Below are 26,251 nucleotides of genomic sequence, written 5' to 3'. Positions count from 1 at the left end.
TTACAGATTGTGATTGAGTTACTCCCTATAGCTTTCTCTCTAGTTGGTTTAGATTGAATTTTTGGCTTAGGTTGAATTTTCAGCTTCTTTCTCAAGATGGCATGCTTTTCAGCCTTTCATTATTCCTATGGCTCTCCTCACAGAATCATAGAAAATTAGGGTTGGAAGGGATTTCAGGAAGTCATCTAGTCCAACCCACTGCTCAGAGTACGAGCATCCCCAACTAGATCATCCCAGCCAACAGTTTGTCTAGCCGGGTTTTAAAAACCTCCATGGATGGAGATTCCACAACCTCTCTGGGTAACCTGTTTCAGTGGTATGCTCAGTATCGTCCTTTAACTGTGCATACCAGAATTGGGCAAACCGTTCCTGCAGCAATCGGGCCACTGCCAAAAACATAGAGGTACTGTAACCTCCCTACTCTCATTTACCTCAGAAGGGAAACTGGGCTTTCTGGTTAATGAGGTGTCTGTTAACCTTTCTGGTTAATATGCGTCCTATGGCAGGCACCAGAGATCCAGAGGGTGGGGTGGGAGGCGGTACTGAAGAGGGCAGAGGAAAGTGCATGATAACACCTTGGTGTATCTGTGTGGTGGTAATTCTCTGTTGATTATGCCTGAATACTTAATTCCAAAATAGATTCCAGATTAATTTTCTTCATTAACAATTGCTACTGATGATGTTATGCTTGCAGATGACCAGCTGTATAGTGATACTCCAGACAAATGTTTCTGAATCCACATATCCAATATATCAGTTGCATTGCAAGAATTAGTTTCTGATGGGGCTGCCAGTCCTTGTGGTTATTTCAGGACATAAATGTTAACAGGGGAAAGTTGTCTTAATATAGAAAGGGAATCAGAACTTCCCAGTCAGTTCATGGACACAAAGTAATGCAGCAGCTTCACAACCATAGCACTCACTGGTAGGTCGTAGCATGAAATGCTCTTCACTTCAATGACTGATTAAAAACTCTGCTAATAAGTTTAAAGACCTATACACAAGAAGATACGAGTGAGCTAGGGAGACTGGGTAGAGCTAGGCAGAGAATAGAAATTCTGCATTTTATGAAAGATTTCAAAATCTCTGTAATTTGGATTTGGAACACAAGCTCAACAGTTTGAATTTCCAAAAGAAGTATCTTAGTTCAACTAAAATGTCTCATTTTAACAAAACTGAAATATTTCCTATTAAGTTCCAATTTAAAAAATATATATAATTTCAATTAAAAAATAAATAGGGAAAAGTTGTTTTTTTCTTTCAAAATGAAATGGTTTATTTCTAAAACTTCAGATATAAAATATTTTGGCATTTTCAGAACTTTTCTCACTTTTTTCTAAACACTGTTACCAAAATTGCTACAGTTTTATGATGTATTAGATTTTGATGAAAAAAGCATTAAAGTTCCACAGAAAAGTGTTACATCCTACTTTTTCTTACTAGTAGCTCTGTGGTTGTGTTTGCATAGATTTTTGTCTTTTTTTTATTTTTGGGCCCAGGTATGCATGGTGTGCAGCACACTGTAATAATTCAGTTCTTTCAAAAAGGGATGGGACATAAGAATGAACTCTGAAAGAGAAAACTATCTTGTCTGCAGTTTCAGTGCAGAAGGAAGAAATTTTAGGAAGTTGATGCCTAGTTTTTGTCTTTTTCCTTTTGCCATTGCAATCATTTTTCTTCTGTTTATTGTGGCGCTGATGGGAACATGGATACTTTCTGTTTATTTCTTCATCTGTGCAGCAGTTGTTAAACAGCATTTTACAGATGTTATAGAGCTGTTCAGTTGTGGTTTGGGAGTAGACCTGAACACCGAGGAGAGAGAATGGTTTCAGTGAGAGAACAAAAAACAAAATTGGCAGTCAGCTGATACCTGTTTGATTTTGAATGTGATCCTCTTTGCTTTTTTGGCATAAATTTAGTGTTCCAGGGAAGTGACATGGAGCACTGTCTAGAACCAGTGCAAGAAGATAATGGTAAGCATCACCTCCCTCTGCCAGTGTCCTCATCTTAACTTCAGACATCCCCTAATGTTAAAACGTACCTTTCCCCATTCCAGCTGGTCCAGTGATCCATATCCCTTCATCCATGACCTCTAGGTATCATATGTTCATAGAGTAGTAGGGTAGGAAGGGACCTCTAGAGGTCATCTAGTCCAACCAACCCTCTACATGAGGCAGGCTCATCCCTATCCAAACCATAATCTAAACTTGTAAGATTACTCTCAACCCTCACACAACACAGGCTTGACATCCTAAGCTGCCACAGGTAAACAGGGGAAGCCCGACAGTCAATGTCCTGCTTCTGTGAAATGTTGTCAATATAAGCTCAAGAGATCCTGGGAAGAGGGCCACGTTCTCTGCTACAGAGGAAGGCAAAAACCCCCACAGTCAATACCAATCTGACCATGGGGTAAAATTCCTTCCTGCCTCCAAATATAGTGATTGGTCTGACCCTAAGTGGAGAGACAAGACCCTCGAACCAGGAACCTCCAGCTTTGGTCCCCAGTTTAGGATGCTAACATGCTTGATTTTGTTTCTCTCACAGATCATTCCAGCATTTAGTTCTGGGTGGGCATGCCCCACGCTTTGTATGTGGCTGGCAAACTGATTTCAATCTAGGTCAAATGAATCTTTCTGGAGTTGAACTGTTAGTCAGAGCTTTAATTTGCTCCTCCCTCCCCTTGATATCTTTCAACAAATATTCTAGTTGAGTGCATGAGCCTTCAAGCAGCTTTGTTGCTCCCAGGAGTAGAGAGCGGGCAAGTGACAGGTTCCACTTATCTTGTCACTGCCTGGAAGGGACAGCAGCCAGAGCCGATTGAGAAGTTATAAATAAGAAATATTTTTATTTCCTCCCTCTTCCATTTGCCCTCTCTTGCAGCTCCCTTTCCTGCTTCCCACTATACCAGAGAAATAGATGAGAGAAGGTAGGTGTGGAAATGTCATTTCACTCCCACAAATAGAATCAGCAGTGGATACCCATTAGCTACTGTGCACTGTATCATGTACCTTGTATCCAGTAGCATGGATGGTTAAAGGATGCTTTTTCTGTGGTGAACTTTGTGGAGAATTGCAGGGGCAGATTAAACATCTGGAAACTGCCATCCAGGACTGTTTCGTGTTCTTCCAAGAGATTAAGTGGTGGGATTGCATAGGGCTAAAGAAAGAGGATTGCATAGAGCTAATAGGCCAAGCATTGGCAACATACAGCCTGCAGGATGGATCCAGTCTAGACGGCTATTAGATCTGTCCTGCAGAGCTGAAGGTCTTTTCCTGTGTCCATGCCTGCGCCAGGGCTGAACAATGAGGAGCTTCGCTGATGCAGTGAGATGTACCAGTGCCACTGCAATCACTTCTTTCCAGCTCAGTCTCTTCTTCCCTTTTCCCTTCCCCTTCTCAAGGCTGTGGTGCAAGCACATCTTCTAGCAGGGACTGGGATAGGTAGGAAGGACAGGGAGAAGCAGAAGCAGCTTCCAGCAGTGTGGAAAGAGCTTCCAGCTGCTCAGCCCTGATGCAGTTACCGTCCAGTTGGAAACAGACCCGGACACAGGCATGGATGAACCAGGTGGCCACCCAGGACCTGGACAGAAAAAAATTACAATTGCAAAAAAAGTTTGGATATTGTGCATATACAGGACTGGCAATGTTATCAATTGAGAATGAACTATTTAAAGATGTTGATACCACAGATGCGATAAAGACTTTTGCAACAAAAGATCATTATCTCTAGTGAAGGGGGGCCTCGATGATAAAAGTTTGCCCAGGGCCTCCAGGAGTCTAGGTACAGCACTGGTTGGATATTGGAAGTTGCTTCCATGCTGGTCCTGCGTCTCTGCCTCCCTGCCCAGCCCAGCCTGGTCTTAGTACACGCTAAGCTGTGCTGTAGTTAGTAGTTACAAAGTGCGGCTGAGCAGTGTGTAACTCTGTATCAAAATGTAGTTTGGAAATGTTGGGAGAGTATTTATCTTGGAACAGCATTTTCTCCTTTGCTGTTTGCGCTCTACAATGGGATACTTCTAAAAAGTTACGGGTATGTTATAATATTATACTACATAGGGGACCATTATATCCTTGCAATCCATGACTAATTGTCAGCATGCAGTCAGGCATTCTAGTAATCACTCTAGCTAGTGCAGCATAAGTGGCATTCCTCAACATCAGACACAGAACAGACTGCTTCCAGTGTGTCAAATTCCTGCTAAGTCTTGCTCATTATGATATCTGTTTCCTTAACATTTTGCACTGAATCAGGCTGTTTATGTTTTGAATACCAGCATACAGAGCTGAGAGCAGTTATCCAGGCTGTAATTCAATCTTGAGTTTTGATAACGCATATACTCCAGCTGTGTTTGTTATGTTTTCAAAAGCCCCTCAATTGAATTATAGCTCAGTAATGGCTGTTTGCCAATGTCACCCTATAACGAGAGAGGTCACTTAATAGAGATTACAACAGGAGATACATATTAACAAGAGCTGGTTGAAAAAGTGAACTAAATTTTCACACAAAGTCTTTTTTAATCAGATTTTGAAATTTGATTTTTTTTAAAAATCCCTGCCCCACCCCCAATATTAAGGCCATGTACAATTAAACAAAAAAAAGCAGTGAGGAGACTAGAAACCCAGGGAGGGCTGTATGTGTGTGTATACACTCAATTTACTGCATATAATTTCATATGGCAAGTAATTGATTCAATGTGGCAGTCAGGTACCCTCCAAGATAGAGCCAAGAGAGAGAGAGGAATTTTTAGATCAGGACTGCTTTTCCCTGTCAGTGGAGTTTAGAGAGAGAGTTCCCAGGGCAAAGGTGATTCAGATGCACAGTACGGCTCTCCATCCTTCCTTTTGTCAGACCCAAAGGACTAAGGAAAAATTGTGGTGAAGAGTAAATTGAATCTGAAAAGGTTCAGACAGGAGCTGGGATGCATTCTTACTTCTCATTGTTCAGCCAAGATAATAATTTTTTGCATCATTGTTCTTATTTAAGAAGTACATTGTAATATTTTTTTCGCTCGCACCCTCACTTCCTCCTTCTCACATGTACACATACATGCTTCTTTTATTTATTTATTCTCTTCCTTGTCTCCCTCTGTCATGTTCTCCCTCCACCCCTGTTCCATAATTTGACTTTAAAAAATTTCAGTCCTGTGCGACTTGGCAGAAAGGACTCTGGTGGTGGTGTAGAAGACAACCAGTTGACACAAGAACGCTTCAATTCAGTTATCACTTGCATATCATACTGAGCCTTCCAGGAACTTGGCCTGCAGGCAAAGGCATTGATTCTTCCTTCCTGCCTTCTGACCTGAGATGAGAGGCGCTCCACAGTGAAGCCCTCCAGAGAAGCAGTAGGAAGCCGGAAGAGTCTTGAATAGTGTACAGTGCCTTTTTAATTGGCTCTGTTGCATGACAATATAAGAAGCAAAGGGAAGGAGGAAAGAGGGCAGTAGGGGGAAGGGAAAGGGAAGTAAATCCTTTTTATATTTAGAAGTAAAATATTCACTATATGTAAAATGTATATTCTTTTATCTGTTAGAGGGACCCTGCTGAGCATCTCACAACTGGAGTGATCAGCTCTCTACCTACTGGGATTTCGTTGGAGAGGAAGAGGAAACTGTCTGGTGAAAGGCATCGGCTGGTTAGGGAGCTGGCTCTAGAAAGAACAGGGCAAGAGCTGCTTTGAAAACTGCCAGTTGTTCTAACCCTGGTGCCTGTCAATATGCACTGATCATTGTGCTTCTATTACCTTCTCTCATTTCATTGACCTTCAGACAGCTGTTCCGCCAGATTGCCTGCTGTTTTTGCACATTATTTGTGTTGGTACAACATGTGTGCATTCGCATTCTAATCATTTTTACCAGCTTCTCTTCGTCCACTCTTGGGTGACTTTGTCCTGGGAGGTCATATAGAGGACCTCTGTGTGTATGTGTGTGTGCATGTGCACGTGTGCAAAACTAGGTTTTTTCAAAGACTGTCACAGTTACTGAAAAGGGTCTCTTTGGAAGTTGTTTCTATTCTTTGTTGGCTACAAGAGTGGTGTCTGTACCAGCAGGCCCTGGCAGTTTGTTGTTAGAGTGGCACAAAAGTGGTAGCTCCTTTATGGGTTGGTGGGTGGCACCACCAGTTTGCTGATCCTTTAGATTGGTTAAAACACCCATGGTGACTCTAGCCCAGGAACATGCCTTCACTTCTAACCATTTAGGCTGCTGTCCGGTGATGTTTTCATTAACTGTTCAATGAGTACAAAAAAATGGTTCTCACTCTTGTTCATCAGACTGCAGAGGAGTCATTAGTGTTGGCAGTGAACCCCCAACCAGAGCTTCAGAGCTGTCAATCTGGGTGACAGAAGAAGGGAATGACATATCTGAGTAGGAGACCAACCTACAGCAAGACCTTCGTCCATTGACAGTAAACCTGTCACTAAATATATTCTGCCTTCCAGCATCTCCTAGAGTATGCATCCCATGCTGTTTAGGACCTAGGCATGATGCAGTTTAGTTTGTTCACTGTAGGGGTGGTCTTGACCTCATTTGGAGCAGGGTTAGTGTTTAGGCTTAAGTCTTGATGGACCTGCCTTAATGTCTTCAGTCAAAAAGGCATTGCTGGATATTCAGCATTATGACAGACCCATCACACTTTTAAACACAATTCTTCACAATGAGCCATTTTGTTGACAAAATGTCCAGAGCTGGCATGAGACAATAGAGGGTGCTGTGCCTCAGCATGGTGGTGCTATGGTAGAGCTTCATGAGAGAGGATTAGAACAGCATGGGGGTGGAGAGGGCAAAGGGAGCTTTAAGATCTGGAGTGCTGCCAGCCCTATGGGGGGCAAGTTGGAAGAATAGTTGCCAGCACAGTATACACGCTCCAGACTCATATTGCCTTTCTTTCATCTCATCAGGAACCTTTATGGTTGCTTAGATCATTTAATTTGGGTGGTGATCCATGTAAGCAGTCTCCATGAGGGAATTTTTAAATTTTTAAGCTTTCTCTGTGTACCCAGCATAGAGCATCCAACATGGATTTCTAGTGTCTGACCAAAACTTGTACAAATTAGTAGTGTAACTAGGGATGGGCCAGCAAGGTACCAGGCCTGGATGCCAAATTCCGGTATTAAGAGAGGCACCAAAATTGCCCCCACCTCTGTGGAGTCTGTGTCTTAGCAGCAAAAAACACCTCCATAGTGTTTTTCTTACAGCAGCATCTAAGTGCCCAGACACCATGCTGCTACTGTAAGTGCAACAGCTGGGGAAGGGTAACCACATGGTGGTGGTGGCGGCTGTCAAGAACTGTTGTGAGTCCCCAGTCAGGGGAAGACTTCTACGTACCCCTTTCCCCCTTGTTGGTCCCAGAACCTGCACCCTCCAATGCTCTCCAAGCCTGTGCCTCTCACTCCTGCTCTCCCACAAGATTTGCCTGTGGTACTGACCCTACATATTTGCCTGGGGTACCGTCACTACAAATCAGTTTTCTGAAAATATATACATATCTGTATCATTTAAAGAAAAGGGCAGCTGAGAGATCTCTCCCCTTTCCTCACCTTCCTTTCCATTACATAACAACACTCTTATAAAAGAGCCAGCAAGCACCAGGTATTTTCTTTCTCTCTCTCTCTCTCTCTCCCCTTCACACAGATGGGCGCTTGGCATTAGTTCAGTCGGACGAGACCGATGGATCAAGTCACGTTCAAGGTGTTTGTGACTTGTGGCCCGTGAAATGGTTTTGATATGGTAGAAAGCTCTTAAAGGTGCAGTGTGAATCTATTCCTTTAACAGGTTTATCCATTTAGCAGAGCTTTCATTATGGCTGTCTGTTTATCTTTAGGTTTTATATAGTGCTGGAGCTTTGGTACAGAAAATGTTTTGGACCTGCTACAATTGTTTTGCACCTGCTACAAATGATGCTGGATTTATTTTGTGGAAGAATCTGTTGATTTAACCCTGTGCCTTTCTGTTTCCAGAGGTCATAATATGTAAAATATTCGTAACCAGAAAAAAGGTTTGTGAAGGGAAGTTGTAACTCTATTCAGTGTTTATTTCAGGTTCAGTGGAGAGTTGAAGAGTTCAGTATCAGCTCTGATTTGCACCCCAAGTGCCATCTGAGCACTTCTAAAGCTTTTAAAATATTTACTTTTTTATGTCATGATCCACCTAGGGGGATCTTGTGACCCTTCTAACTAGGGAGGCGTGTAAAGCTCTGACTGGCATACAGGTCTTCTGAAGGTGTACTTTTCTCTGCGGTGGGTGCTGGGCCTTCACTTTAGAGACATCGGGTTTTGCTTTACCACTTTGCTTCCAAAACATGTCCCTCACGTAACTTGTCAGGTCTTCCCGCTTTAGTTGACTAGATCTTGCTTTGCCATAGCCTGCATTGTCCAGCAGTGAATTAACATCACCTCCAGCTCTAGTCAGGCTTGTATATTCCCCTTCCTGCCTTTGGGTTCATCGGGAGATGGGCTATGGTCAGACAGGTAAATTGCCCATCTCAGTCCAAAACATTTCCCTGGCCTGCAATTGTTAGACTTAGTGATCTACTCGCCGGTTTCCATGACACACGCTTCCAATTAACTTAATTTATGTATTGACAGTTTTTGAAACTCCATCATGCCAGTCTGGATGTGTTATTTCCTGACACCTGGAAATAACCCCTTTCTGTTCAGTAGGTAACAATAGAAAAAGTGGTGAGAGTGATAAGCTGCATCGCACACAATTTTCATAAAAATGATGCATAGTTTTTATAAAACCCAATAGGGATGAAAGGCACGTGCTGCCAAAATCTCTGGAAGGTGTTAGAAAAATGTGTTTGGAGGAGGAAGTAGTTCCAAGAAATCCAGCCCTTCCCCTAATTGATTGTGAAGACTGTGCATATTGTGGAAAGTCATGTGTCCAAGTATCATTTCAGCCAGAGGTTCTCTAATATTGTATACTGCTATCTCAGCTTTTATTGCACTGTTGTAGGATCTATTGTTAACCATTGAGCAGTGGGTCAACTTTCAATCTGTCTGTGCTTCCAGCCGCTTCAAACTGCCTTTCTACATGGCATACTGGGTCATATCCAATCATGATATATCAGGCCAAGGCAAAAGAACCACCACAACACATGTGATAACTTCAGATGAACCTCTGCCTCTAGGCGATCTGCTGGGTCAGGGTGACAGGTACCTTGCCAAATCACCTATTATTCTGGAACAACTGGACTCTGGGCAGTTCAGAGATCAAGAGAAGAAATGAGTGATGAATATTTTAGGAAATTCTTTACAATCTCGCTCGATGTTTAATCTCTTTAGTTTTTTCCATGTATAGCATTATGTTTAAAGGATGCATGCACATGCATGTTTAAAGGATACATTTTGCATATGCAGTAATCTGCTGTATATGGTTACAACTTGTCAGAACCTGTATGAAATTTATTACTAATGCATTTTATAACAGGATTTATAATAAGATATTAAAGAGTTTCATTGTGTCTAGTAAGTGTATCATACATTTTTTAATAAAGTCTTTATGGGTAGTACCTTTCTTAAGTGTCAATATCCAGCTGCTTTTTGTTTAGGGTATTGTACAGGGCTTTCATACCCCAGACGTTAACATACTTGTGCTATATGCCTTACAAAATCCAGTTTGTCTTTTGGAGATTGGGATTTTACTCACCATGAAACTTTCAGTCTGAAGGTTACAGGAATTTTGTCTTTGACTTCAGGAGACCAGAATTTCACCCTTTATATCTAACCTTAAACAAGTCACCTTTTCTATGTCTGGCAAATTGCTATTAATATTACTCAGCTAGCTTTGGTTTTTTTCAGCTTTAGTATGTCGATTCAGTGCATACATATTTCATTGGCATGAGTTATCTCATTATTTTCAAACTATAGAAGTGACAGGCCCCTCCCTCCAGCCTGTTCACAGTATTTCTCCAAAGGATGGTACAGGCTGTCTAGGATAAGGGTTAACACTGGTTTCAGGATTTAGTCCTCTGGGTCCATTTGTCACTGTTCATTCTGATCCAGAGGCAGGTTGTTACAGAGCATGATGCCTTCTGTATCATGTCTCTTCTTTTCTTTGTGGTTATAGACATAATTTCCCCTCTCAGATTTTTGAAAACCCTTTATATCTGATTATTTAAAAATATTTTTCCGTGGAACTCCTATGTTGGAATAGAAAATCTGCGTGTCTCAGTTTCTCCTTTGTTACGTGGACTGTGTCATCACTTCATAGGGTTTGAGCTGTTCTTCGTGTCTCTTAGATCCCATCTCTAGTTCATAGCCATGAATTCTGTATTGAATAATAGATCCACCCTTCCTTTGCATATTGTAGTACAATGAAGAAGCCTACTGGCATCATAGTTCCATCTAAGATCTGTGGTATTAACATAGCTTGTTGTTTTTCGTTTGGTTTTTAGTGACCTGTGGGCTGGTAGATGTAGCAATCTGCTATATATTGTTACACCTTGTCAGAATACCATCTATCTGCTATGTTTAGGGAGTGTTTTAGCTTCTCCAGGTTTGGAGAAGTATTGATTGCTTTACTGGTTAAGAGGTTAATGTTAATAAGGATAAGCAAATGGAGCAAATTCATTTTTGAGGTGTTAATGTTTTTCTGTGAAGAGAGCATTTGTTGCACTGGCTGAGATGCTAGCAGAACTGCAACTTACTTTTCCTTGTGTTGATTAGGAGCAGGAATCATCCCAACTTTGTTGTGCATTCACTGTGACTAGAGTTTCAGTCCAGTCTACTGTATAAATGCTATGGGTGTAAGTCTCCCATGGACTTTTACCCTAATGGAGGTAAATGACTGCCTCCTATATAGCAAATATAGTTGACTTATACTGCTGAATAGCTAGCAGTAGTTTTAGTAGAAAATTGTATCAAACTAAGAGTTTCTTTATGGTATACAAGGCCATGTATCTCTTTTTTTGTAGCATTTTATAGCCATCTGAATCATTTACTCAAAGGCCTGGACATTTTCAACTTAATGTGTTTAATTTCTATTTTTGCACTAAATTATTTAGTCTTGTTTCAGTGATTTTGAGACTATTTTGAAAAGCCCTGATTTCTGTTCTTTTCACATTGTTCTGTAGGGTCTTGCATTTGTCATATGGCTCTACTAGGTGTTGATTTCTTGGGTTACTACTTCTAGTCTAGCTGAAGGTATTGAAATGATCCTACCAACTCGTTCCTAGATAACCCCAGGACAACATCCGATTGGTAAAGGACTCCATATTGTCTTGAGCACAGGGTAGAGAAGGACAACAAGAGATCAAGGGAACCTAGTGACAACACTGTGGCTGTGGTTGCAGAGGAAGGTGAGGCTTCCTGGGACCTAGACTGAGAGCTGAGCTGTGGAGCAGCCTGTTAGTGGGAGGAGGGCAGTGCTAGTAAAGGCAAGTGGATGCTCAAGAATGGTTTGCTGGTTGGTAGATTGTTCAGCTTTGAACAAGGCAGGCCACAGAATAATACTTTGACCAAGCAGTCAGCAAGCTGGTACATGATTGCCTCCAGGCCAATAGGAAGATGCCTCCCACCTTCATATCCCCATCCCTCAGGTGATGAGATGGGAGCAGTTGCTTTGTTTTGTGTTTTTAACTGAAAATCACTGTGCTGAGAGTAGTTGTAACATTTGATTCCAGCCATCCTAGTACAGCATCTTTTCACTGTTCATTAGGTTGTGAGTATTTATGGTAGTCCATTGAAGCCTGGACCTAGAATGGCTAACTGGCAAGTCATTTCCCATCCAGCACGTTACCTGGTCATCTAGAGCCAATCGGGATCCATTTGTAAACATCAATGGCCAATCCCAACTCTGTGCCCCTTACTGTTGACCCACTGCCCCTCACTCTTGACCTGTTGTGGGGCAGGGGCATGGAGGGGGTGGTGGCAGTGGGTCAGGAGTGAGGGGCACTGAACCACAGAGCTAGACAATGTGGTTTTTCCCTTGCAGGCTCACAGACTCAATTTCCCACATCTTTCTTCTTTAAAGGAGAATCCTTTTTTAAAGGTTGTTCATGACCCTTTCATATATTCGTGTGACCCACTTTTGGGTCATGACCCATGGGTTTAGAAACGCTGATCTAGAGCGCTTGTGTCCCAGAGTGCCAATTCTGATTTATAGTAGCTTCAGTTTCAGAGCTGAGTGTTGGAATGAATCAAAAGGTTTTTTTTTTCTTTTTAAGTGTATGAAACATGCAAATATCGTACCTGTTGTAACGTGTTTGTGAGCAAGCATCTGCAAGTTATAGCCTCAGCCTCAGTCAGCTGTTTGTTTCTTTGTGAAGAATTGGAGGGAATTTGACTTTTCGCTATGACTGAGTATAAGAAATCTTAAATCAGTGCTGAGGAGGAGGAAAGCTACAAGGGAAACATGAAAGTGCTGTGTAATGGAGCGGACACTCTGATGTAGAAACATGTCTTGTCTTGTGTACAATTGGATACATGGTTTACTGATTATGGCTTCTTGTGTAATGTGCACTTTATGATGAAATATAAATGTAGCTCAGAGCATTTACCAGATGCATTGCTCTGATGTCTAAACAGTGGGATGCCATGTATTTCTAAAAATCTGCCACACTCATACTCCAGTGCTAGGCTCCACCTCACACTGACAAAGGGAATGGAAAAGGACTTTAAAGCATGTGTGTTTATTTTTAAAGAAACACTTGCTGAAATTCTTCTAAGCTCTGGATACAGCCAAAAATTGGCATAATTGCTGCAAACATCATCTCCTTTCTTAGTGAAGTATTGTCATATTCTTGGGCTGTGCCTCCCAGCCTTTTGGTCTCACCTGAACTGCCTGCTAAAGCCTACTCTATCTAATATGAAAAGAGACATTGGCAGGAGTACTTATTAGCAGGTCTGTGTGAAATAGCACCATTCTGATTTGACTTCCATTTCGAAAATTCGATGGAACAGTGTTTTGTTTCAAGTTTCGGTTAATTTCAAAAGCCCTGTTCTGTTTTGTTTCATCAAAATTGTTTTGCTGTTTCGATGCTGTTTCAATGTTTTGCCCATAGATTATTATTGGGAAACATAAAATGCAGCAGGCAGGCAGATGGGGGCTCGCCTGCACCCCTGGGAGGGCTGTGGGGGCTGTGCCAGAGTCCTCCCGGGGGTGCAGGCCCCCAGTCTGCCTGCCAGATGAGAGAAGCCAGGTGCTGCTGCCTGGGACCAGCACCGGGAAGATTGCTGTTGCTGCCAATTCCAGGTGGCAGCACTCACTCCTCTTATCCAGCAGGCAGATTGGGGGCTCACTTGCACCCCCAGAAGGGCTGCGGGGGCTGTGCTGGAGTCCTCCCTGGGGTGCGGGCCCCTGATCTGCCTGCCAGATGACAGACTGGCACTGGCCACAGCCTGCACCCAGCGCCAGGAAGATCAGTGTTGCCGCTGGCCCCAGGTGGCAGTAGCACATGGCTCCTGTCATCCAGCAGACAGATCAGGGACTTGTAACCCCAGGAGGACTCCGGCACAGCTCCCGCAGTCCTCCCGGGGTGCCAGCAGGCTCTCAATCTTCCTGCTGGCTGCCAGGAGCCAGGTGCTGCTGCCTGGGGCCAGCAGCAGCGCTAATCTTCCCAACACTGATCCCCACCTCGTCTCATCTGTCAGGCAGATCAGTGGCTTGCCCACGCCCCCGGGAGGGCTGTGGGGGCAGTGCTGGACTCCTCCTGGGGGTATGGGACCCTAATCTGCCTGCCAGATAATAGATTGGTGCTGGGCGCAGCCCGCAGCCCACACCAGGAAGATCAGTGCTGCTGCTGGCCCCAGGCGGCAGCACCTGGCAAGCAGGTCAGGAACACTGATCCTATGCGCCCTGGATGTGAAGAAGCCACATCCAGGGTGCATGGGATCAGGGTGGGGGCAGGTCCCCGCACAAACTGATTTGCCCTGGGACCTGCACCTTTTGACCTGAGGAGGGTGTGGGGCCGGGGGCAAATCAGTTCATGTGGGGACCTGCCCGCACCCCGATCCTGCATGCCCTGGATGCAAAAAGGGGGGTAGCAACTGGCCAGATGTGAAGTCAGCAGCAACACAGAGTGGCCACGGCCACTCTGCACAGCTCCACGGGGCTGTCCAAAGTGCAGGGCCCGGGGCGGTCACATTGATTCACCCCACCCCCCTAAGGGATGGCCCTGGCTTCTGCTGGCCCCGGGTAGCAGCACCTGGGTCCTTTCAGCCGGCAGGCAGATTGGGGGCCCACTGACACCCCCAGGAGGGCTGTGGGGGCTGTGTGTCAGAGTCCTCCTTATGGTGCATGCCCCCAAACTGCCAGGTGACAGGAGTCGGGTGCTGCCACCTGGGGCCAGTGGCAACACTGATCTTCCCAGCGCTGGATGTGGGCTGCGCCCAGAGCTGGTCTGTCATCTGGCAGGCAGATTGGGGGCCCACACCCCTGGGAGGGCTCTGAAACAGCCCCTGCAACCCTTCCCAGGGGTGCGGACGAGTCCCCGATCTACTTGCTGGATGACAGGAGGCGGTTGCTGCTGGCTGGGACCGGTACTAAAGCCAGTAAGCCTGGCTTTGAAACTCAAAAGTGTTTCGAAACTTTCAAACCATTTCAGGTTCCCTTGTTTCATTTCGAAGCTATTTCAAAGACTTTTGTTTCATTTCGATTTTGCTGTTTTGATCTCAAAGCGCATCGAAACAGCTTCACAACGAAACACTGGGTGAAATTTCACACAGCCCTACTTAGTGTAGGTCTAAATTCTTGACTTGTATGCAAGCCTGAATATGGAGGCTTCATTCAGGGCTTCTCAAGAAATCATAAGGTAATTGAAGTTTTGCCATGGAGCGCTAGTGGATCTGCTTCCCAGTTTTTCCACTACTTGAACTACATGCGATTGTAGTGGCCCATGCTCTATCTTGTTTTGGGCTGAGGGGCCTAATTCAGTAGTGGAGCCAGTGGTCACTCCATGACTCCCACTTTTCTCCCAAAAAGTATCTCTATGTTGCTCAGGGCATGGGTCTGTGATGCACAAAACCTTCTGAAAAGATTGTTCAAAATTTGCCCCAAGAAATTCTATAGTCTACGCTGTTTAATTTGGAAGTGTATATAGAAAATTATTATTGATTTTTTTCATCTTCAGATTTGACTGTAAAAGACCCAACCCAGTCCAAAATCCCTGCCATGGTGCTCCTCCATGATTGAGACTAGGGAACATGTTTAGTCCTATGCTGATTAAATTGATTACTTCTCACAGCTCGTTTGCTGAGAATGGACTCATCCACCCCTACGAGATGAAGAGAAGATGGGTCTTTTAGAGCTCTAGCACAAATGAAGCTGATTGCCTTCCCCGTGGCTAAACTGAAAAGAAATCACCAAGTCTGAAGCCCTGTTCATATGTATCTTTCAATACAGGCCAAGTATAGTAGGGCAAACTGGCCAGTAAATCCCTGAAGTAGGAGATTAACTGGCCTTTATCTCCAACCAAAATTCAGGCTTCCTAGGTGTCTTGATTCCAAGCTCCTTATGTGTCCGATTGCCTAGGTTGGCAGGACCCAAACACACTGCACCCATGATCACAAGTCCCTGGTGTGGCTTCTCCTTTGGAGTAACTGTGCTGCTTGGGGGGCTAGATAATAAATTTTCTTCAAAGTGTACTTTTGGCTATTATATGAAATACAGTAGTAGTGAAATCAGACTCCCTTCTTTCACAGCCAGCTGTGCAGCCTGGTAATCACTGGTGACCAGAGCAGATTTGCATGTTAAAAGGAGTGGCTGGGGGCATTTAAAAAGAAGAGGAAATGTATTCATTGTGGCCAGCTCTATCCTTATGGATATTGTTATTCCAAGGGACAATACACCCCAGACCTCATCAGAGAAGACCTGCATTTAAACTTCTCTTTCTTCTCCCTCCTTCCTGCCATTAATTGTTAATTTGTAATGGTCTGAGTCTTAACACAGATACAGTGCATCTTGGCACAAGGAATTAAGGAGCCTCTAAGGCTCTCTAAGTGTAACATGGTGCATCAGAAGGGTAGCTGGCTTATATAGGATGCTGTTAAGGGGAAGGAAAGGCTGTGAAATAGCTGGGAGAGTGCTTCTAGGTAGAAGCTCACAATATCAGAATCATGTTAGAATACTAGAGTCACAGCTGATACAGATGTGACACTACAGAGCTGATAGAATCACAGGTGGTGGTAGGCAGTGATAGCAGAAAGCTCACATTGCTGCCTCCCAGCTGCAGTCATTTAGGGGAACCAGTTTCTGAAATAGAAATCTGAGGCAATAATCTAGTACCTTCAGAGCTGGCGCTACCATCAAGGTCTTTGTATGAATGAGTTGGTATAGAGGCCCTTTTCATGCTAGTAAGCAAGTATAGGCTGCTTAAAATCTCTCCCCCAACTTCTGCACCCTACAATCTTTCCTTCTTACTGTTTGCAGCCCCTATTCCAGTTTAGGAAAAGCTGTGGCTTAGATCTGCCAGTGCTGAGGACTTGGCATGGCAGTGCCTTACTAAGCTGTTTGCAGAATGGCATCTGGAGAGCTTTGAACCCTGACTGCTGGAGGCTGGGGCATGTGGGACATATTCCAGACACACAACACTTTCCACAGGTAGCCAGGCATGAAATTTTGGATGATGCTAAGAAAACAGGCCATGATCTTCCCCCACCATGGGAGGGAGGGGAAGGGGGGAGTTGTAATCGCACCCATGAGATATATATAAGCACCCCCCCAACCATGATGTATATAAACATGCCTGTGCCCCCCTCCCCCCCCAAGCTGCAACCCCTCACACCTCAAAGATGTGAGACTGGAGCATGAAAACGCTGAGCCTGAGGCAAGCTTATGTGTCAGAACATTTCCTGTAATGTAGCATTATATTTTATGCAAAGGGAGGGAAAAAAACACCCAGAAGTTGAAAAGAATGTTTCTGTGTTAATATTTTTTACTAATAGTGCTTAATGCTCATGTTGGAAGGATCCACAATCACAAATGTAGTTATAGGGCAACATTCTAAATCACCAGTCACTTTTGACCAGGTCCATGTGAAACTTTGGTTTATATTAAAGTGGTTCATTTGCCACCAGGGTGTTGGTGGATGTGAATTGAAATGCCCAAGTTCCCTCTCTGGAGTTGTAAAAATGTGATTGTTTTAGGTCGATTCAGAATTTCTCATGTTATTAGTCAAAAACATGACTTGCATAGGCTTACTGTAAATATGACCCAATACAATGAGGCTTATACACTTTGGAAACCCAGCTGGAGTATGAGTTTTATGACAAAAGCCTGAAAATGGATGTTTGTCACTCAGCTTTGGGCAAATCTACCTCTGAGCTGAGCTGAGCTAGTAATTAACTTTGAATTAACACCCAAGCCTTTGAAATCTTCCTGTGCCCCAAACTGAAGCCGTTTGCTATCTGGGCAGCAGTATCTTTGTTTGTGTGGAAGGAAAACAATTTCATACAAATGACGTGATGTTAAAATAAGGAGGCTTTTGAAAATCATAGACTTGTAGAAAATTAGGGTTGGAAGAGACCTCAGGAGGTCACTAGGCCCAACCCCTTTGCTCAAAGCACAACCAGCCCCAAGTAAATCATTCCATCCAAGACTTTGTCTAGTGTGTCTTAGAAACCTCCAAGGATAGAGATTCCACCACCTCTCTGAATAATATGTTCCAGTGTTTTACTACCCTCCTAGGGAGAGAGTTTTTCCTAATATCTAACCTAAACTTCCCTTGCTGCAACTTGAGACCATTGCTCCTTGGATAGAAAAGCATAGGAATGATCTATATTATCTAAATTGCCCATAATTAGCCATTAACATGCCTGATTTATGACCTTTGTTGTGTCCCTTGCAAGTGTTAGATGTGTATCAATCCTGTGATTATTCAGTTCTTGACAGTGCTGTTAATTTAATATAAATATGCCTGGGTTATGGTCTAACTGGAATTAGATGTTATGGTCTAATTGGCTTCCTTGCTTATATGTAGCATCTTTCTTAATGCACATATGGGAATCTTTTCTGATTTTGAAGATGCACATCTTAAATGCCTGTTTCTGTATATAAAAATGCATCTGCTCCACCCAAAATGGATTTGTGCTCGCTACTTTTAACTTTTGTAATAGGAAATGCTAAACTGCTTTTCCAGTTGCCAATCTTGTGTGTTCCGTTGCATATAATATGCATACAGGTTCATATATGTAACTTAGCCTTTATATACATGATCTGGCCAGGTTGCAGTTGCTGTGGGAACTCGAACTTTGAACTTTGTGTAAATTTCTAATAATAATATTGCCTTTAATGCAGTTTTTCTGTTCTTTTATTTTAAGTGCACTGGGGTGAAAAATGGAAAGTGATTTAATGTTGAAATAAACATGCCTTTGGGCTGGAAACAAGAAGTTTCAGTTAAAAGATTAATTTTCCTGGGAAGCTGTAAGTGCCTGAAAAAGAGGTTTAGGAACAAGGGTGGCAAACACATGTGTCCCCCACTGCAACCACTCTGGGGCTGGTGCTCCAGTAGATGCACAGGATGGACCTGGCACCACAAACACTGCCCATGGCTCAGAAAACCAGCTTGGGATGCACACTGCATGTAGACCCTGCAGACTAGCCCTAAGCTTGGGCTGGGTAGGATCGGGCCCCCTGCCTCCCAATCATGGCAGAGCCAGTATGCAGGGATGTCAGGCAGGGCAGAATATGCCCCATGCCAGCCCCTGTGCTGGGGGCAGTGCCCACAGTGCTGGCCGTCTAACCTGTGCACCACAGGCAGCACAAGCCTGGGAGCAGGGCCAGGACATGGTATAATGGTACATGGGCTGGACCTGATGCTGTGTGTGCTACTGCAGTATGGGGTGGGGTGTGTACTGCATGCAGCACCCCACCAAACAGCCCTACACACCCGTTCCAGCAATCACAGGCAGCCTGGGTCCCAATCCTGACCAGCCCAGAAGCCAATGCACAGGGCTGGGCTGGCATGGGGCTGCAAGCAGCTTGTGCTTTGGACTTGAGTCCTTCTGCCTTGAGCAGTGCCTGTGGCACCAGATCCAACCCATGGCCCAGACCGGCTCTGCATGCCACATGGGGTTGGTCCAAGACCCACAGGCCAGATCACGTGGTTCCATGGGCTGGATTCAGCCCACAAACGCTATGTATGACACCCCTGGTTTATAATGAAAGTGTCGTCTTAACCGCAATTGTATGTCAGTAATTCTAACCACATAATAACTATTATAACTACTGCAAAGCTGTAATAAAAAAGCAGCTGTACATCATATAAACTTCCTAAAACAATAGGACTAAAAAGATTAAATGTTTTGGTGTTGGTTTTGACATGGAAAGGAAAAATAAGTGTGGTTTTGATGAGAAAACAGTCTGGTACAAGAAAGAAATTTTATTTATTATCTTATTTCTTTATTTCTAGAATACACCAGTGGGAACACCGATTTTCATAGTGAATGCCACAGATCCAGACCAGGGAGCAGGAGGAAGTGTGCTTTATTCCTTTCAGCCTCCATCCAACTTCTTTGCTATTGACAGTGCCCGTGGCATTGTGACAGTAATACGAGGGTTGGATTATGAAGTCACTCAGGCCTACCAACTCCAGGTCAATGCAACGGTGAGTCTTAGGACATTGGTTTCATCTAATTTTTTGCTTAACAAACAAGGATCTTGATTTGCAGTAGAAAGGATATATTATTTCCCTATTTTACCTCCCCTTTTCCTACATCCTGTTAGAATGCAGATCTCTCATAGATTATGAGTTTAACATTCTAATTTAAAATACTTTAGATGGCAACACTTGTTAATGGAACTTCTGAATGTTCAGGTAGACATAGGCAGATTAAATTTAAGAAAAAATATACATCAGGGTAATGGCTTTAAGTATGGGCTAAACAGCCAAGTGCCTCCAGCTCTTTAAATTTGTCCATGACACTAAAACAAACATCCTTTTACCTCCCTTGTAACAGAGATGAATACAAGGCAGTGGAATCCAAACCAGCCAGTTCCTGTTCTAAAGGCATATGTTCCTTTGCATAGGCTTTGCATTGTATTTAAGGTCAGAACCATTGCATTATCTGGGCTACTGGTTTTCAACCTGTGGCCCATGGATACCTGGGGGTCTGCAGACTATGTCTAAGGGGTCTGTGAAAGATGACTATGATCAATCAAAAGTATGTGAATACCCACACTTACAATTCAAAGGAGTCCACGCCTCCATTTGAAATTTCCAAAGGGGTCTGCACCTCCATTCAAAATTTTTAGAGGTCTGCAAATAAAAAAGTGTTGAAAACCACTACCTAAGCCATGTCTATATAGTAAAGGTAGGTTTAGTGTAGAAGTGTTTTCTAGCATGCCACTCTGCCTCCACCTGTAGTCTCTGTTTCCAACTGTAGCCAATTCTGATGCTTCGGAAAAAGGCAACCCCTCTTGCAAGCACATCTGGTCAATTATGCATCGGGGGAAAAAGATCCTTCCTGACCCCTGCAGGCAACAGGCTAAGGCTGTGGAGCATATGATTAAATTAAAGTCATTGTTTTAATGCAGAACAGCAAATGTCATGAGCATGTTGAGGGCAATACAGACCTTCTGTTCCCTTCATGAAGGGAGGGAATGAATAGGGTTATTCACATCCATCTTCAAGACCAGAGGGAACTATGGCTGTTCAGCCCAACCTTTGCATGCAAAACTGTAGAATTTCTCCCAAAACCTACACTAAAGCATTGCTTGTAGAAATGTAGCTAATTTTGTTGCAAAAACTCCAAGCAACGGTGCATCTATTGCTTCCCGGATAAGCTGTTCCATTGTTTAATTACCTATACTGCTAACAAACTGCATTTTATTTCAAGGCCAAATTACCTACCCTCCTGTCCCTCCCAACCCTTTGAATCATGTTACATCTTTGTCACCTAGAATGAAAAGCCACGCACTGGTGGACATCTTTTCTGTGTGTATGTACCCATCCACAGTGATCAAGATGTTGTTCAACTTTCTCTTTGATATTCAAAACGTTGCTTTTCTTAAATCTATTGTAAACACTCATTATACACTTGGTCTCCCTACCCTTCAGTCATTTTTATGACCCTTCTTTGATCTCTCTCCAGCATTTGCATATTTCTTGGAATATGGACACCAGAACTGACACATTATCCTAGGAACAGTCTTACCAATGTCGTGTACAGAGGGAAGACAACTTCCTTCCTTCAATTTGAAAATATCCCCTTGCTTTTCCAAAGATAGGGTTAGGAGTTGGTTTTTTTATATGGGGAGGAGGGCAGGGTTTACCACAGCATTGCACTGAAAGTTTGTCTTGAGGTGATTATCACTGAGATCTCAAAAGTTTGGCGAGGGGGTTGGAAAACCCATTGGCCAAGTTTGCGGACGACACCAAGATACGGGGTTGTGCGGGCACACTCATAGCTAGGCTGCAGATACAGGCAGTTCTAGACAAGCTGGCATGTTGGGCGGAATGGAACCAGATAAGGTTCAATGTAGAGAAATGCAAAGTGCTGCATCTGGGAAGCAAGGAACCCCCTCATACATACAGACTGGGCAACACTAATTTAGTCAGCACTACAAATGAAAGGGATCTGGGGGTAACGATAGACCCCAGCATGAATATGAGCTGGCAATGCAATGCTGTAACTGCTAGGGCCAATAAAACTCTGGCATACATCAATCAATGCCTCTTCAGTAAAACCAAAGACATGATTCTCCTGCTTTACTCGACATTGGTATGGCCACAGCTGGAGAATTCAGTTCTGGGTGCCGCACTTCAACAAGGACATGCTAAAGCTCGAGAGGGTCCAGAGAGGCCACCATATGATCAGAGACTTGCATGGCAAGTCGTGTGAGGAGAGGCTCAGGGATCTCGGACTCTTCAGCCTAAAGAAAAGAAAGCTGAGAGGGGACCTGGTTGTGGCGTACCGCTATGTTAGAGGCATACATCAGGGGCTTGGTAAACAACTGTACACCAGGGTGCCCTGGGGGAAAACTAGAAACAACGGCCACAAACTCTTGGAATACAGTTTTAGGCTGAACATTAGGAAAAACTTCTTCACAACTAGAGTGTCCAGATTATAGAACAAGCTCCCCCAAGAGGTGGTGCAATCACCTACCTTAGAGGTCTTCAAGAGAAGACTGGATAGTCACCTGGCTGAGGTCACCTGACCCCAGATGTCTTTCCTGCTCATGCATGGGGCTGGATCTGATGAGACAATGAACTACCAGGCCCAGCAACAGCCAGCGAGCCCAGACCAATGGTCAAAAGGGAGAAACAGGTAAGTGATGGGGGACGGGGCATTGCTGAGACTAGGGGGTCAGTGGGCACAACCGTTGGAGGCCTCAAATGCCTCTACACAAATGCTCGAAGTATGGGGAAGAAGCAGGAGGAACTCGCCCTCCTCCTAGCTGTCACCAGCCCTGACATAGTAGGGATCACAGAAACGTGGTGGGACTCATCGCATGACTGGGCGGTGAGTGTCAAGGGCTATAGGCTATACAGGAGGGACAGGATAAGAAGGAAAGGTGGAGGAGTAGCACTCTACATCAAGGAGGAATATACTTCCTCGTTAATTAGCAAGGGGGTAGAGGGGGGGCACTCTGAGGTGCTCTGGGTTAGAGTAAAAGGCAGTCCAGGGGAGAGAGACTTAACAGTGGGAGTCTACTATAGACCTCCCAACCAGGGAGAAGAGCTCGACCAGGAATTCTTAGGTCAGCTCACAGAGGCAGTGAGGGCTAAGGATGTGGTCATCATGGGGGACCTGAACTTCCCAGACATCTGCTGGGAGGAGCAGTCAGCCAAGTCTGATCACTCACGTCGGTTCTTAGCCAGAGTGCAGGACCTCCATCTAACCCAGGAGGTGCACAGCCCCACCAGGGGAGACGCCTTGTTGGACCTGGTGCTGGCCACGGGTGATGACCTGGTGAGGGGGCTGCGGGTGATGGGCCACCTGGGAGACAGTGATCATCGCTTGCTGGAATTCACCATCCAGCATAAGGTGGCAAAGGGCTGCAGCAAGGCAACAGCCCTAGACTTTAGGAGGGCTGACTTCAACAAGCTAAGGAGGATCGTTGGGGAAGCGCTGAGGACCCAGAGGGGAAGGGAATCAGATGTCGAAGGTGAGTGGTTGCTCCTTAAGGAGACGATCCTCCATGCCCAAAGGGAGGTAATCCCAACAAGGGTCAAAGGGAGCAGGAGGGCACATAAACCCCCATGGCTCACTAAGAGCATCCGGGAATGTCTCCTTGCTAAAAGGGAGGCATACACCCAATGGAGGGATGGGGTCATCACCAAGAAGGACTATGTTACAGTCGCCCGAGGATGTAGGGGGGCAGTCAGGAGGGCCAAGGCAGAGATGGAGATAGGACTAGCTTCCCGGATTAAGGACAATAAGAAGTCCTTCTTCAAATACATAGGGGGTAAAAAGAGGGTCCCGGGTAATGTGGGGCCCCTGCAGGACACGATGGGCAACTTAGTCATCATGCCAGATGACAAAGCTAACATATTTAATGATTTCTTTGCCTCTGTCTTCCTAAGTAGGGACCAGTTCAGCCACCTCCCTGCTGGGCCCCCCTCGGGCCCCGGGAGAGACACGCCTGGGCCAGGGGTTAGCGAGGAGTTAGTTAGGGTACTTCTGGAGAGGCTGGACGTGTTCAAGTCCGCTGGTCTGGACGATCTTCACCCTAGGGTTCTACAAGAACTGGCCGAGGTCATTGCGGGACTCCTGGCGCGGCTCTATGAGCACTCGTGGTGCTCTGGCGAGGTGCCGGAGGACTGGAAGAGGGCCAATGTGGTCCCTATCTTCAAAAAGGGAAAAAAAGAGGACCCGGGAAATTACAGGCCAGTTAGTCTTACCTCAATCCCGGGTAAGCTCTTTGAAAAAATTCTCCTGGCACACATCCAGGAGGGCCTTGCGGGGGAATGCATGCTCAGGGGCAACCAACATGGGTTCATCAGTGGCAGGTCTTGTCAGACCAACCTGGTGGCCTTTTACGATCAGGTCACCAAATCATTAGACGCAGGGGTTGCTGTGGATGTAGTCTTTCTGGACTTCTGGAAGGCTTTCGACACTGTCTCTCACCCTGTCCTCATCAAAAAGCTGGGAGACTGTGGTGTCGATGCCCACACGGTCAAATGGGTCGCCAACTGGTTGGAGGGCCGCACCCAGAGGGTGGTAGTGGATGGGTTCTTCTTGACCTGGAAGGACGTGGGCAGTGGGGTTCCGCAGGGCTCGGTCCTCGGGCCCGCACTGTTCAACATCTTCATCAGTGACTTGGATGAGGGGGTAGAAAGCACCCTGTTCAAGTTTGCTGATGACACTAAGATGTGGGGGGATGTGGGTGCACTAGAAGGGTGCAATAGGCTACAAGCTGACCTTGACAGGTTGCAACGGTGGGCGGATGAGAATAGGATGGGGTTTAACACTGATAAGTGCAAGGTGTTGCACATGGGGAGGAAGAACCGGCACCACACTTACAGGTTGGGGAACTCCCCTCTTGCCAGCACGGAGACGGAAAAGGATCTTGGAGTCGTCATTGACTCCACGATGAACATGGGCCGGCAGTGTGGGGAGGCAGTCAAGAAGGCCAACCGTACCCTGTCATGCATCCACAGATGCATCTCGAGCAGGTCCAGGGAGGTGATCCTCCCCCTCTATGCGGCACTGGTCAGGCCGCAGCTGGAGTACTGCGTCCAGTTCTGGGCGCCACACTTCAAGAGGGACGTGGACGATATGGAAAGAGTTCAGAGGAGGGCCGCTTGTATGATCAGGGGTCAGCAGGGCAGGCCTTATGAGGAGAGGCTACGGGACCTGAACCTGTTTAGCCTCCACAAGAGAAGGTTAAGGGGGGACCTTGTGGCCTGCTACAAACTGGTCAGGGGGGATCAGCAGGTATTGGGGGAGTCCCTGTTCCCCCGTGCGCTGCCAGGAGTGACCAGGAATAACGGTCACAAGCTGGCGGAGGGTAAGTTTAGATTAGATATTAGGAGGCGCTACTTCACAGTCAGGGCGGCTAGGGCCTGGAACCGGCTTCCAGGGGAAGTGGTGCAGGCTCCTAGCCTGGGGATTTTTAAAAGAAAGTTAGATGAGCACCTTGCCGGGGTCATCTGACCCCGGTGCTCTTTCCTGCCAAGGCAGGGGGTCGGACTAGATGATCTACCTAGGTCCCTTCCGACTCTAGCTACTATGAAACTATGAAACTATCTTTCGGGGTCCCTTCCAGCCCTATGATTCTATGTATGGGTGCATACAGATGTTGGGGTGGTTAGAACGAGTTAAAAATAGCTGCACAATCAAACTTAATTTGTCTATATGTGGATGTTACACCTAGATCCCTAGTTAGGTCAATGTAAGTACTGAACTCTACAGACTGAAGGTTAGATCAGTTAAAAATGGCCAGCCTGATCTAAATTTAGTTCTCTTTCAGAGTTCACCTAAGTTAAATCAGGCACGGTTAGACAAGGGGTGTGCAAAATATGGCCCACAGGCCAAATCCAAAGGATTGTATCTGTCCTGCGGTATGTCCCTCAACCCCACCCAGCCCAGGTGCAGGGGGAAGCCTAGGCTGTGGCACATGCGACTAGTCCCGCTGTCCCTGAGCGTGCAGCAGAACTGGGGCGGCATGGTGGGATTCCAGTTCCATGGACAGCAGTCAGAGAGAGAGTATTGCAACCAGCTTGACCATAAAAGTACTTTATTGCCAGGTATATGAACTTATGATGATGCCAGTGGTAATAGCCATACAAGAGAAACAAAACAGTTATATTACTTAGTTTCAGTTAGGTATTTGGGGAAGTCTAGCTCAAGTTTGATTAGCAAAAGTCAGATTTAGACAGCTGTGCCTGGAGTAAGAGAATAAAAGTCAGGTTCCTAGGATCAGAGAGAGAGTGTGATCAGCAAAAAGTTTAGTTTAGAAAGCTGTTCCTGGGGTAAAAAAGCAAAAGTCAGGTTTAGAAAGCTGTGCTTGGAGCAAAAGAGTAGAAGATAGGTTCCTGGAGTCAGAGAGGGGGAGAGAGAGAGAGAGAGAGAGAGCTGGGATCTCACCACTCAGTGAAGCTTGAACCAGTCAAGGTTCCCGGGTGTTTGTTGGAGCTTGCAGAGAGGCAGAGTTCTGAGCATGATCAATGGAGGGATTCCAGGCAGAAAAGGAGTGGAACTGGTGCAGCTTTTGGATCCAAGCACCAGGACAGATACCTGAGCTTAAGTAGGGGTTTTGTAGAGAACTAAAAATGGCTCAAGGGAGAACACTAGGATTGTTTATGGGTAAACAATGGCTCATATGCCGAATAATAGAAACTGATCACTCCTGACTATGGGTGCCATTACTCTG

At 45.2% G+C, this 26,251-nt stretch overlaps 1 protein-coding gene across 1 annotated transcript in view; it reads left to right on the top strand.

Annotated features, from left to right (window-relative positions):
• Positions 1–26,251, top strand: part of CDH23 (cadherin related 23) — a 408,502-nt gene that overhangs the window by 67,289 nt on the left and 314,962 nt on the right. The window contains exon 2 of the mRNA XM_090058715.1: positions 19,344–19,538. Within this exon, the coding sequence (XP_089914841.1) occupies positions 19,344–19,538 (195 nt within the window). The remainder of the gene's footprint in view (positions 1–19,343; positions 19,539–26,251) is intronic.

Source organism: Crocodylus siamensis, chromosome 7, assembly GCF_052110815.1.
Source record: "Crocodylus siamensis isolate JL-2025a chromosome 7, ASM5211081v1, whole genome shotgun sequence".
Lineage (NCBI taxonomy): Eukaryota > Metazoa > Chordata > Crocodylia > Crocodylidae > Crocodylus > Crocodylus siamensis.
This window is presented reverse-complemented; position numbering and strand designations above follow the sequence as displayed.